The sequence below is a fragment of the Biomphalaria glabrata genome, chromosome 6, assembly GCF_947242115.1.
Source record: "Biomphalaria glabrata chromosome 6, xgBioGlab47.1, whole genome shotgun sequence".
Lineage (NCBI taxonomy): Eukaryota > Metazoa > Mollusca > Gastropoda > Planorbidae > Biomphalaria > Biomphalaria glabrata.
The window spans coordinates 21,469,009-21,481,904 of NC_074716.1; the positions used below are offsets into that span (position 1 = coordinate 21,469,009).

At 31.9% G+C, this 12,896-nt stretch overlaps 2 protein-coding genes across 9 annotated transcripts in view; one reads left to right on the plus strand and one right to left on the minus strand.

The window, feature by feature from the left end:
* Positions 1 to 12,896, minus strand: part of LOC106057776 (uncharacterized) — a 54,448-nt gene that overhangs the window by 7,358 nt on the left and 34,194 nt on the right. For 6 of the 8 annotated variants that reach the window (XM_056032794.1, XM_056032795.1, XM_056032790.1 and 3 more), the window contains 11 exons: positions 8,231 to 8,568; positions 6,668 to 6,783; positions 5,817 to 5,914; positions 4,874 to 4,986; positions 3,198 to 3,339; positions 2,582 to 2,832; positions 2,257 to 2,314; positions 1,950 to 2,029; positions 1,733 to 1,802; positions 853 to 1,070; positions 536 to 650 (listed from right to left, as the gene is read on the minus strand). In XM_056032794.1, coding sequence (XP_055888769.1) covers positions 536 to 650; positions 853 to 1,070; positions 1,733 to 1,802; positions 1,950 to 2,029; positions 2,257 to 2,314; positions 2,582 to 2,832; positions 3,198 to 3,339; positions 4,874 to 4,986; positions 5,817 to 5,914; positions 6,668 to 6,783; positions 8,231 to 8,568 — 1,599 coding nt within the window. Of the gene's footprint in view, positions 1 to 535; positions 651 to 852; positions 1,071 to 1,732; positions 1,803 to 1,949; positions 2,030 to 2,256; positions 2,315 to 2,581; positions 2,833 to 3,197; positions 3,340 to 4,873; positions 4,987 to 5,816; positions 5,915 to 6,667; positions 6,784 to 8,230; positions 8,569 to 12,896 lie in introns of those variants that run through there. The other 2 variants (XM_056032796.1, XM_056032797.1) reach the window with 2 other exon arrangements.
* Positions 9,286 to 12,423, plus strand: LOC129926794 (uncharacterized). Its single transcript, XM_056032810.1, has 2 exons — positions 9,286 to 9,707; positions 10,493 to 12,423. Exon 2 carries the CDS (start codon positions 10,497 to 10,499, stop codon positions 12,327 to 12,329), a length of 1,833 nt encoding a protein of 610 aa, XP_055888785.1. The 5' UTR covers positions 9,286 to 9,707; positions 10,493 to 10,496; the 3' UTR covers positions 12,330 to 12,423.

Below are 12,896 nucleotides of genomic sequence, written 5' to 3' on the forward strand. Positions count from 1 at the left end.
CATTGGTTAAGCCAAGTGTCAAAAAGAAGGTCAAAAAGGTCAACATCGAGAAAATTCAGTCGGAATGTAAACTTCATAGAGGACATATTTTAGTTTTGAGTTAGAATTTGTATTTTATTAAATCTAGTAGTAATCTGAATATATTTTATTATTGAGCTTTGAATGAAGTTATTCATCTGATACAGTTTTATTTCTGTACATAATATATATATATATATTCTTGTGCTTCCAAGTTTTCTAATAAAAGATTTAAAAAGGATCTTTATTTATTGAATCTCTAAGATAGTATTTTGATCTAGAGATAGATCAAATTGCCCTGACAAATTCGGCAAAGATCAACAACGAGTTCAACTAACAAGAGAGAAACTTACAAACAGTGACAGTCAAGCTCTTTAACTGTGATACTAATCAATAATAAATCTCTATCATAAAATGAAATAAGATCCTTAAGAATCTCTAAAAAAAAATGACATTTATTTAAACTTTGGTATGCTTGCTACAATTGATTCAAAATGAAATGTTTGTGGTGAGTTACCTTTTCAAACTTGAGTTTCATTGGGCTGGGAAACATCTCAGTAATAGTGTCAGCTACTTCATTGCCAAGAACAAAGGCTTCTTCTTTAGTACAACCAGGGAAATGGATAAACAAGCTGATCAAAAATAGATAAAGATGAGTCTTAAAGAACATTTTCTCTAAAACAAAAGTAATGTATAATAACTATTTTAATGTTGTTTTTTGTTCTTACATTTTTTTTTCAAGCGAAATTTGGATTTTTAAGATTTGAAACCAATTTGTGCCAAATGTACTTTTCATAGTAGCAAAAAAAAATTATTTTTTTTTTAAATTTGTACCTATCAGTGTCTCCATAAATGACATGAGCTTTCCATTTAGATGTGGTTTGTACTACTTCAATAGCTCTTTCAAGGCTCTCCCTTGCCTTCCTGACAATGCTATCTCCAACTTCAATGCACGGCATTCGTCCTGAGAAACTAGCTCCTGTGTAGCCATATGTGACATTAGATATTAACTTCAGTCCAAGCTGGCGAGCATTCAACATCCTAAACAAATCCTGAAATAAAATCAAACATACACACAAAAATGAATACTAAAACCTAAACTTGTTTTTCTAAAAGCATAGTGAGATCTGAAATAGTGCAGATTCATTACTTCAGTTTGTTCAATTTGTGAACCCAATTCATAGAGTATCTAAACTGATCTAGAAAACTCTTGGCACTCTTAATTTGGACTGAGCATGAAAGACTGCTAACTTCTTTTTTTGAGGGAGATATTTTTAGATAATTTCCTATTTTTCAGTAGGTACTTGATAATTATATGGAAAAAAAAAGGGCAACAATCTTAAATCAACCAATCAAACATAATTTAACATGTTTAGCAATTGCAAATGTTTGCCTATGTGCTTACATTGAATCAGTGTGGATTTGTAACAAACATAAACCAGACATGTTCACAGTAGATTTAGGCTTGTAATAAGTAAAATAATATATTTCAGTTGATTAGAAGTCTAAATTTTAATAAAATTAATATTTTAACTTTCATTTTAAGACACAGCGAGAGCCAAGAAAAAACTTTATTAGATCTTGAGCTAGAAGATAGTAAGAAAAGAGGGCGTATGGACAGTTAGGTGTAGAAAAAAATAAAAAGTATGTAAGTGTGTGCATAAAGAGGCATTGCTGGAAAAATGTGTCAAGCTCTGTCCTAGTTTGTACTTACTTTATCATCTTTATGTACTTTCATAGATTTCTTCACCATTAGTCTAGTTGAAAGTATTTCTTCCAACATTCTGTAAAACAAAAAACCATGAGTTAGTGTTGACAATAGTCAGTTAATCATCTACAACAATCTGTAATTAACAGCTAAAAAAAAATAAAGTATATATGTTTATGAAAAATAAATCAGTATTTTATGATTATTATTATAAGATAATTACTTAGGTAAAACGCCTTTTCTTATGGAAGACTTGACAAAGGCCACTCCATTGGGGGATATTGTTACTTGTTTCTGAACTCTCTAAACAAGAATCAGCAACATCAGGTTAAATTCTGATGTAATATTAACTAATAAATATTTGCTGGCATTATTGAGATGTTAGTAAAAAAAACAAATCATTAATACTATAACACCTTTAAAATACTTCACTAAATATTTAAACTTTGATGTAATATTAACAAAATGAAAAAAATGTTGGCTAGCATTAATGAGATGTTATAAAAAAAAAAAAATTATTACTAAAATACCTTTAAAATACTTGGTTTGATATTTAAACTTGTGCAACCAAATTCAAATGGACCTTCACTAAGAACAAAGAAAAATTATTTTTTTTTAATTAATCGTCTTTATATACAAAATAAATTTTCCTTTTTGGTTAAAATATTTAAATATACTGTCATTACTACAATAATTAAGCAACAAACATTTCTGCACTGTTAACTTTTCCCCATGAATAGCAAGTGAAATCTATTTTCTTCTAACCCACCAGGGACGATGTCATATATGTTTGAAAATGTGAATAAAAAAATAATATATGAAAAAAAAAAACAACAACAAAAAAACAACACATACTTTATCTTGTCTAAGCAATCCAATCTACCTAAACAAGTAGAATAGCAGTAGTTATAGGCAATCATGATTGACGGGTAAAGAGACTGAAAGTCTAACACCACCACAGGACTAGTGTAATATTTAGACTCTGGTTCAAGTGTGAGGGGAATACACTCCGCAGCTCTCTGACGTGCCCTCTGGCTTATGCTTGGAGACACACTCACATAGTTTTGTGCTTTAGCAAATCTCAGCATCATTGACTCCACTCTAATCTGAAACATTGTTTTTACTAAAATGTTACTGAAAGATATTGATTTTTCAACAATATGTAAGTATCAAAGTTTAAAATACATTCATGCTATGTAATAATACTCTTGGCAGTGTATAGCACTTTATTTTAAAATAAAGTTCTATGTCAAGGTGCTATCATATTAACACAAGAAATTCTTAATCATTATTTTTAGCTATGATATTGTACAAGTTTACAAGTGTTGAGCAATGATTTCTAAATACTAAATAATCTCTCTTTTAGAAGGTAAAAAAGTACATAAGTTGCCTTGAGGACTTCCCTTGACATTTAAAATACTAAAAAACAAACTTAAGCACTATATGATATTTAATTTTATGCATCACTTACTTGTGTACCTCTTGAAAGTACATCATAAAATTCAATCCCATAAATCCTAGCAAACTCACTGGTTTTACCAATGATGTCCAACTGATTTATCATTTCCAACTGACCTTGGACTCTCTTCAGATAGTGCTCCAACACTCTCCACCTGCACAAGATGGAAGAAACAAAAAATGTGAATAATAGCATTTTCTTCCAATAACTAATCCACTACATCAGGATTGTGCAAAGATAGAATTTTCACTATATATCTAATTGATTGAAAAACTGTCATTTTTAACATCAGAATGTTTATTAGTGCATTTAAAGGAGGGAGAGGGGAGGGTATTTTTTTGTTTCTAAAAACTACTACACGAACTGCACACAACTTCTATATAGGTACAAAGAAAAGATTACTAGAAAAACTTGAAGTTAAGACTCTGAAAAAGTCTCAATGGCGTGCATGATTAGCATAAGAGTTCGTTTATTTCCATCAGTCAGTCTAACTCCATTCTTGTTTATTGTACCAATATTCATTCAGTATATATTGTGATTAGTTAAATCATCCAAATTCATCAATTCTTTCAGGAATGTCACTCATCAATTTGTTCTGCAACCAGGGCCAGCCGTAGGTAATTGGAGGCCTTAGGCACAGTGACTTTGGAGGCTCCATATGAAATAGAAAAATAAAACATCAAGTTTTTGTGTTTCCTTGTCAATGTATACTTCAATGACGATTCATGATCAGCTAAACTGTCACTAGAGATTTGATCCAAGCTTTCCAATTTTTCTAAAAACTTTTGGCCTTTCGTCTCCACGCCCTAACCCCAAGCTGCTTCAGATCTGCTTCCACATCATCTATCCATTGCATTCGGGGTTTGCCTTTGGGTTGCCTGCCTTTTGTTTTTTGCCTGTATACGATTTTCGCCCCTCTGTTGTCTGACATTCTTTCAAGGTGACCTGCCCAACATAGTCTGTTCTTTTTTATTTCGTTCACTATTGGTGGGTCTTCATACAATTGACATATCTCATGGTTAGTGCGTGTCCTCCACCCTGTTTCATCCTGTATGGCACCATAGATTTTCCTAAGAATTATGTTTCCAAACTATGTTTCGGTAAAGAATGTTTCATGCTGATGATATCAATCGTTAGTCTTCCAATTGATTAATTTTGAGATGCGAAATAGGAACTTCAAACTTACCAAATGGTCCATGCTTTTATCATTTTAAAATGAAAACATTTCAATGTAGAAATGCATCTAATGTAACTCAAATAATAACTCACATAGTGCAAAAATAGTGTGATTCTTTTATTAAATATGTTGTTTTTTTCTTTGCTGTCTCAACGTTTACATTTTTAAAAAAGATTTTATGAGTCTCTATTAGTTAACAATTATTACAATGATACTTATATTTGACTCAATCATAGTAATCTATATATTTTATTGACATTTTTGTAACAGTTAAAAACTTCTCACCATTAAGTACATGTGTAAATCAAAATTTTAAGATACGTTTCTCTGATAATTTCAAAATTGAAGTCACCAAATGATAACTTTCTATAATATGACATTAAGATTTCCATCTCCAAAGAAAAAAAACAAAGAGACCATTGTAAGTACATATAATGCACTATTAGATAAAACCAATGCACTAAGCTGCTTATTTGACATGCCTGACCTAAACTAAAATGAAGCAAATTACCTTTGTAAACTGTCACTGTACCAGCTGGTCAGAGAGTGGAATGAATACAAAGGAATACGACGATGAAGTATGTGATAAGAAGCATTCTCAAAAGTGTAAATATTCAATGTAACCTAAACAAAAATAACAAAAAAAAAAAAAAAAAAAAACATTTCAAAAGTATACAAAGACAAGAATATTTTTACAAAGCTTATATCAACTCACTTTGTCTGGTAAAAAGTTTGTACACGTTATTTTTACAAAGCTTATATCAACTCATTTTGTCTGGTAAAAAGTTTGTACACGTTATTTCACCCACACTCAATCTCAGATCAAGATGAAATTTAGCACAATTATTTATTTTATATGCAACCACAAAAATCAATTTAAAAAAATTAACCAATTAGTTAATTATCTATTAATTAATTATTTTGTTTTGTATCTCAAACAAGGGGAAAAAAATTTTTTTCCTTGACTGATAAAGTGTTATAAGTTGAATTAGTCCCCCTTATTGTTTGAAGAAAAAAAAATGTAAATAACTATAAAATCTATTTTCATTAGCAGCTTCATGGCACAATGGTTACCGTATTGGCTTAAGGAAGCTTTATCCCTCAAAATTGAATTCATTAATACATAAAAAAAAAGCAACAACCCACATACCCCTTTCTTTCTCCCCTACCTTTTCAACTGGTACAGACAAAGTGATAGGATCATAGCATGTAGAGAAAGCTAAAAATATGAAATTATGCTAAGCAAAAACAATTGGTAAAAATATTTCTAATCACACAGATTTATTATTGTTAGTCTAGACCTATTAAAAAAATTTAATTACATGATACAACTACACTTAATATAAGCTTTGTTTTTTTTTTTTTTTTTAAAGTTTTTTTTTCTTGTCTAAATCTCGCACATACTAAGCTTTCTAGATGTTAAATTATGTAATTAAAGTAATGTCAGGAATTACCTCATGTCGAAGAATTTGCCAAAGATTCAAAACTATTCTACCAGTGACACGAAGTTCAGATAAGTCTCTATCAACTATGATTTTCTTTTCTTTGATCTCTGGGAAAAAAATATAAGAATGTTAGTGAAATAGATTTATAACAATAAACAAAGTCAAAACCGGTAACTAAAGTAGTTCCCAATTATTTATATACTTTGGTTTCTTAGTCTATTTAAACTATGAACAGGATATTTTAATGATACTAACATGGGACATGGTGGCTAGTAAAGCACTTGGCTTCCTCTGTTAGAATCTCAGTGAAGACTGGGATTTTGAAATTTGGTATTTTTAGGATGACCCTGAGTCAGCCCAATTCTAATGAGTACCTGACATAAGTTGGGGAAAGTAAAGGTGGCTGGTTGTCGTGATGGCCACATGACACCCTCATTAATCCTCGACCAAAGAAACAGTTGACATTTACATCATCTGCCCATTAGATGGCAAGGTCTGAAAGGGATACTTTTAATAATACTTAAAATCAACCTTAAAAATATAAAAGTATAATATTCACATTTTTTTCAAAAAGTTATATTGATTTTAACAAGTATATTTTTATTTAATAAACAAACTTCATGCTTAAATGCAGCATGAAAACATTTGTATCCCTCCCTGAGAAGTCTAAAGAAGGGAAAGATCAGAATGTACTGTGCATGTTTTAATAGTATGGAAAATTTCTATATAAAATCAATAATAATATAACGTTTTCCCAAACAGTTGTGAGCATGAAATAATATTAAGTCAAAATAAATACTACAAAGTGGCAAAAAGGATAAGAAGATATAGTTCTATTGAATATAAAATACAAAGACTACCTTGCGCTCTCAGTAAACCAGAATGTAGATCAATATTGAGGTTTTTTGCTCTTTCTACTAGATAGCCCCATGACAACATCTGAATCTCATAGCCAACAAGAATGTCAGGATCAAAACTAACAATAAAAAGAAAGCACAATATACTAACAACACATATAAAAATTTGATTCAATTATTTTAACTCTAATTTATGTTTATAAAAGCCAAAGCCTTGACTCTCTAATTCACAATGATTTTCCCACAGACTAAATAAAAAAATATTTTTTTACCCTTCTGTTACTTGCCTTATACTTAAATAACTCATCACTTTTATGTTAAAAAAACATCTTTATCAAATCTTTTAAAGAGGTAAATATGAATGATTTTTGTATGATCTAGAAGTGAGGCTTATTTGTCTGCTGTTTTGTGTTGTTTTTTTTTGGGGGGGGGGGGGGGGGGGGGGGGATATTAAAGGAATGGCATTTTTTTTATGGACTACAACCAAAAAGACAAGAGATGGCTATTGTGATGGATGTTTAATCTGTATTGCTGTCAACTATATGACAAATTACTCAGCAAGTGTTTGAGTTTCTTGTTCGGGTGTATTCCAGTGCAGTAGACTAATAACACAAATAAACACCAACGATTTTAACTAGTGAAAAGATGTGGTCAACACTGATGAACAATGAATATAATGTTTAATCCAAGAAAAAGGCCACAGTCAAAGTCTCTGTTAATAAAACATGTCATTACCCTAGAGAATTCTGATTTTCCAGTTTCTAAACCAAAATATCTCAAGCGTCACTAATCCCGTTCAATAAACGTCTTCTATGATGCGTCTCTAACTAACAAATAATATAAACTATGATGGTCTCTAACTAACAAATAATATAAACTAAGTGCCTAACACTATAGTTAAGGGTTTAATTTAGCATTCATATAGTTCAGAAAACAAATGCATACACATGCATGAACTGTGGCAAAATCTGAAGCTCCAGAATTGGCTTGATTAGCCACATCAGATTCTTCCCCGTCTCAAGACAAAAACTCATCTGGGTACATCCATTGTCTTAGAGACAAAGGGAGCCATATATATATATATATAGTTCAGAAATGACAGTGAGTGTAAAAAGTTGGGCAGCATTTTAATGTGAAGGTTTTAAATTGTGGAAGGCATATTCCAGGGGAGGAAACAAAAGACCAAGATAGTCTAAAATAAAGGAAGGGTCTTGTATTGCAGTCCGGTTCATTAGAGGATGAAAAACAAAATATCTTGGCCAAAGTAAACGGTATACACTAACTTTTTAAATGCTACAATGCACAGGTATTGGTTTCAACTGATAACAAAAATGAGTGTGTATAGATGAGATTGTTGAAAAGAATGTCTGACTGGGAGAAATAAAACTAAGATATTTCACACATAAGGGCTATCTAAGATATTTCACACATAAGGGCTATTGAAGGCACAACGAAATGAAAGAATAGTTCAATAGAGCAACACACAGCTACTTTGTATAATAAAGATTCAAAGTAAATCATCTTCTCCAATTCTAAGAGGCCAAGTTAAAAGCTCAATGGTCTTACTTTTGAACAAGCTGTATTACAAAGTTCAATAACGCAGCTTCATCCTCTACATAGTCCACCTCAACACAGTCATAAAGGTCTCTGCTTGAAGGATTTTGCTTTCTGAAGGAATCACTTAAGGAGAGTAAGTCTGAGGCAGTTTGACTTCTCATCACTGCTTCTTTTCTAGCCTTGTCAATGATTACTAGCCCAGTTTGAGTTTGAATCTCTTGGTGGAGAGTTGAATCATCTTGCACAGAATAAAAAACTGCTAGAACTGGATCTAACTCAGGATCAGGTTTAAGGTCTCCTCTAGTTTCAATGTGTAATTCAAGACTCAGAACTGTAATATTTTGACACTAAAAAAATATTTAACAGATTTTTAAAAATGTATATATACATATTAGTAGGGATGTTACAATTTCTGTTAACACTGACCCTCTTAAAAACTTACAGCAGTACAAAATAGTTCTTGGTGCACCTAATATACCCTCTAAATGAATACTCAAAGCATATTGTTTATTGAAAATGTTCTGCATGTTTGTATTTCTAAACTATTTTGTATTTAATATAGATTCTATTTTGAATATTTGGGCTAAATTTCAGATCTAATCAAATACATACAATTTTAGTTCCAATGTTTTAATTGTCAATAGGAATTTAGATGTTAAATATGTTAGACCACATGTTTGGGGAATGGCATGCATTTTCATTCAATATTTTTTAATATCTCCCTTTTTCCAATAATCTCAGTGTTGAAAAAAAATAATTTTTTGAGCTGTTGGTCCTACAACAAAAATGTATATATCACTGGAAAGCTCTTATAAAATGCTGTAGTGCTATGCTATGACCAATTTTGTAACATTCCTGATATTTAAAACAATAATATTAACAAAAAGTAACATTAAAATGCATTCAAAATAATATAAAATTCAATTTGTTTAAGGGGGTCGACGGGTCATGAAAAAGTCGATTTTAGACAAAAACTGCATATTTTAATAGAAAAATATATTAGGAATCACTTGTCATACATCAAATTATGAAAATATTGCACTTTAATACTTAAAAATGTGTTTTAATAGCATAGGGGTATCTAAATTTGTTGAAAACATTGCAAAAGTCAACAAATTTCAGCATGCTGTAATGCAAGTGTCCTGTCTACAATGGTATCGTATTTGATATCGTTTTAAAGGTCACACTGCGTACTACGTCATTTTCCTGATGATTTTCCTAGCTAAAACTATTTATAGTAACTAGAGCACAAGCAATGACGTATATATCAAGGTTTTTACTAATATTTGATTGGCTCTAACGTAGTCAAGTACATAGAAGCTTATTTTGATTGGTCTCAAGGCGGCCATCTTGGATTTCGTATGGTGACTCTAGACCACAATGCATAGCGCGTGTGTCAACATCCCTGTGAAGCGTGCTCTCGATTCATTCGATTTTGGATTGCATTATCTATTTTTGTTAGATTATCTTTTTTTCACCAAACAAGGTAAGAACAAATTACAGCTAGATCTAAGTTAATTTTAATAATAGGACTATTTCAGGATAGATTTAATTATATATTTACATCTAAAATATAGATCTAGGCCTATTCCCTATTGCTATTTAGTATTAGGCTTTAGGGACAGTAGCCAGTATCTCGTGTGATTCTAGATCTAGATAATAATCTAGATCTAGATTAGATCTAGGATTCTAGATCTAGTTTAGATCTTGATACTAGTAATTATCTATAATATTGGATTCTAGATCTAGATTCAATCACATTCATGATTCTATTATCTAGATCTAGTAGAAGTAGAGCTAGACTTCTAGTTAGTAGCAGTAGTTACAAGTAGTAATAGTAGTACGACTAGATCTAGATTATCTTTAGATCTAATATTCTATAACTATAAGTAGATCTATATAGATATAATTGAAGCCCTTAGACTTAGAACTTAACTTGATGTAAATTCAATGTATTGTGATCAGTAGGCCTAATCTAGACTTTAGATCTAGTCAATCTAGTCACTATAGATGCTATTTTCTTGGTCTACTTTACTTTATAAATCTATAGGAAATCTAAAATAATCTAGATATATCTAGATTTTATCATCCCTACTACTCACTACTGGATTTACTAGATTACAATAGAGTTCTAGATTTAGCTTGCATAGATGTGGTATAGATCTAGTGACAGTCACTTGGGTTTGAATAACATCTTGAATTATGATTTGAATTAACTTTCTTTGATGAACATTTTAATTTCAAATATTTTTTTTCTTCTCACTATTTTAGAACTATGCCAGCCAAAGCATTTACTGCCAATACTAAAGCCAGAACTCGTCTGTCAAGAAAGCATCAGACTGCGGCTGCCAGAGAAGCAAGGCTAAATCATCTCAAACAAGCCACCACTCCAAAAACTTCTGCAACCACTTCCAACCCATCTATAGTTGAACCCACTGTTTCAGCATCTAAGCGTAAGCTTTCTTTTTTTAGTGAGGAAAATATTACAGGTATGGGGATGGCTATACCATCAACTTTTGTTTGCTTAGAATCACTGAAATCACTTTTTATAAATCTTCAGTGTTCATCTTGTGGCACACAAAACTTAAATCTAACCCATGACCCAAAAAAAAACTCTGGGCTTGCCATTTATCTGCAGGTTTTCTGTACAACCTGCCAAGAGGTAAAAGGTGACACTTTTACATCACCTAAATCAGATAAGATCCATACTGTCAACAGACAGGTTGTTGCAGCATCTTTGGCTACTGGTATGGGTCATGCAGGGCTTGTTAAATTTTCTGAAATAATGAATGCGCCTGTGCTTCACAAAAAATCATTTGGGCAACACACTAAATTTGTTTTCAGCCAGTCTGCTGGCTATGTAAACCAGATGCTAAAAGAAAGTGCCAGTACTGTAAGAGCTGCCTATCCTGAACAAAGTAATAAACATGTCATTGACATTGATGTATCCTATGATGGTACATGGCAGACACGGGGGCACTCTTTAAAATATGGTGTTGGGTGCATAATAGAAAATAAAACAGGTCTTGTAATAGACTACCATGTTCTGTCTAAGCACTGTCATGTTTGTGCCAAGACAGGAAACTTTTTGAAACTAGAGGACCCTGTCAAGTACCAACTGTGGTACAATGCACACAAACAGTCCTGTGATATAAATCACTTTGGCTCTAGTGGAAGCATGGAGCAGCAAGCTGCAGTGATTATGTGGTCACGGTCAGTTGAAAAAAATGGCTTCAGGTATAAAAGTGTCATTTCAGATGGAGACACAAATACCATAAAAGCCATCCATGAGCAAAACCCATACCCTGACCTTGTTGAAAAGAGAGAATGCCTTAATCATGTTTCAAAAAGATTGGGAACAGCTCTGAGGAATGTGGTGGATACAAAAAAAAAGCAAAAAATAACTCTTGGTGGTAATGGGAAAGGTAAACTTACCCAACCTAAAATCAATAAATTGCAAAAGTATTTTACAAAAGCATTACGCTCAAGCACCACTATTCCTCAGATGCGAAAGGCAATATGGGCCACATTTTATCACTGTACATCTTCGGATGATAATCCTATGCACAGTGACTGTCCTGCTGGCAAATCTTCTTGGTGCTTTTACCAGAGAGCCTTGGCTAGAAACCAACCTGCAGGGTCACATGAAAAAGAAATGACAACATTTCTTTCCCCCCTAGTGGCTGAGCATATTCGTCCTGTGTTTGAACGAATGACACAGGATGAATTGTTACAACGCTGCATCTTAGGGCAGACTCAAAATGTCAATGAGTCAATTCATGCTTTGATATGGAGTCGGTGCCCTAAGCATTTATTTGTGGGAAGAAAGAGACTTGAAGTCTCTGTAGGGGTAGGTGTTGGTGAGTTTAATATGGGCTCCAAGGCATCCCAACTTTTCTTGAGCCACCTTAATATTAAGACTGGCATACAGTCAAAGTCTTTGGGGCTCAAGAGAGATTGTAACAGAATCTCAAAAGCCCAGAGATGCATTGAAAAAAATGAAACAAAAAGAAGGTTATCAAGGAAGCAAGCAGAAGAACGTGAAAGGCAAAGAATCGAACAACAGGAGGGTGGTCCCCAATACATCCCTGGTGGTGCAGACATTTAAATATATATATTTAAATGATTTTCCTATTTTATTTTATTAACAATGGTCAATCCTTATTATTGTTAAAATTATTGTATAGCCTTGTGTTATTTACTGGGCATTTTTTTTTTGCTAAAAAAAATAAATTTTGGATTGGTTATGATATGGGGGGGGGGGGGGGGGGCATTTTAAACTTTAAAAATGTAATAATTTCTGTTTTCTTAACATTTTATTTCTATGTCCTATTGTTAATTTGCTTAGAAAAATACATTTCATTGTTGTGAAAAGTCAAATGTCTCATATCTTTTGAGAATAAACTTTAAAACCCATTTTTCTCAAAATAAATTTTTTCATGACATACACATTCTTGTTTTCTATTTTTTTTTAAATCTACTTGTCCTATTGTATTGTAATTGTATATTTGTGTTAAAATATATATATACTACATAGTAACAGAGCCGATTTTTAAAACAATACCAAAAAATTGAGATATTAACAATTAAAGAAGCATTTTTTATCAAATTTACCACCCGCAGAGCATAAAATTAACAGGATTTCAATAAAAAAAATTTACTCCTAAGCCTGATA

Coding starts and splice junctions, on each gene's coding strand:
- LOC129926794 (XM_056032810.1), top strand. CDS start 10,497: ATGCCAGCCAAAGCATTTACTGCCAATACTAAAGCCAGAACTCGTCTG.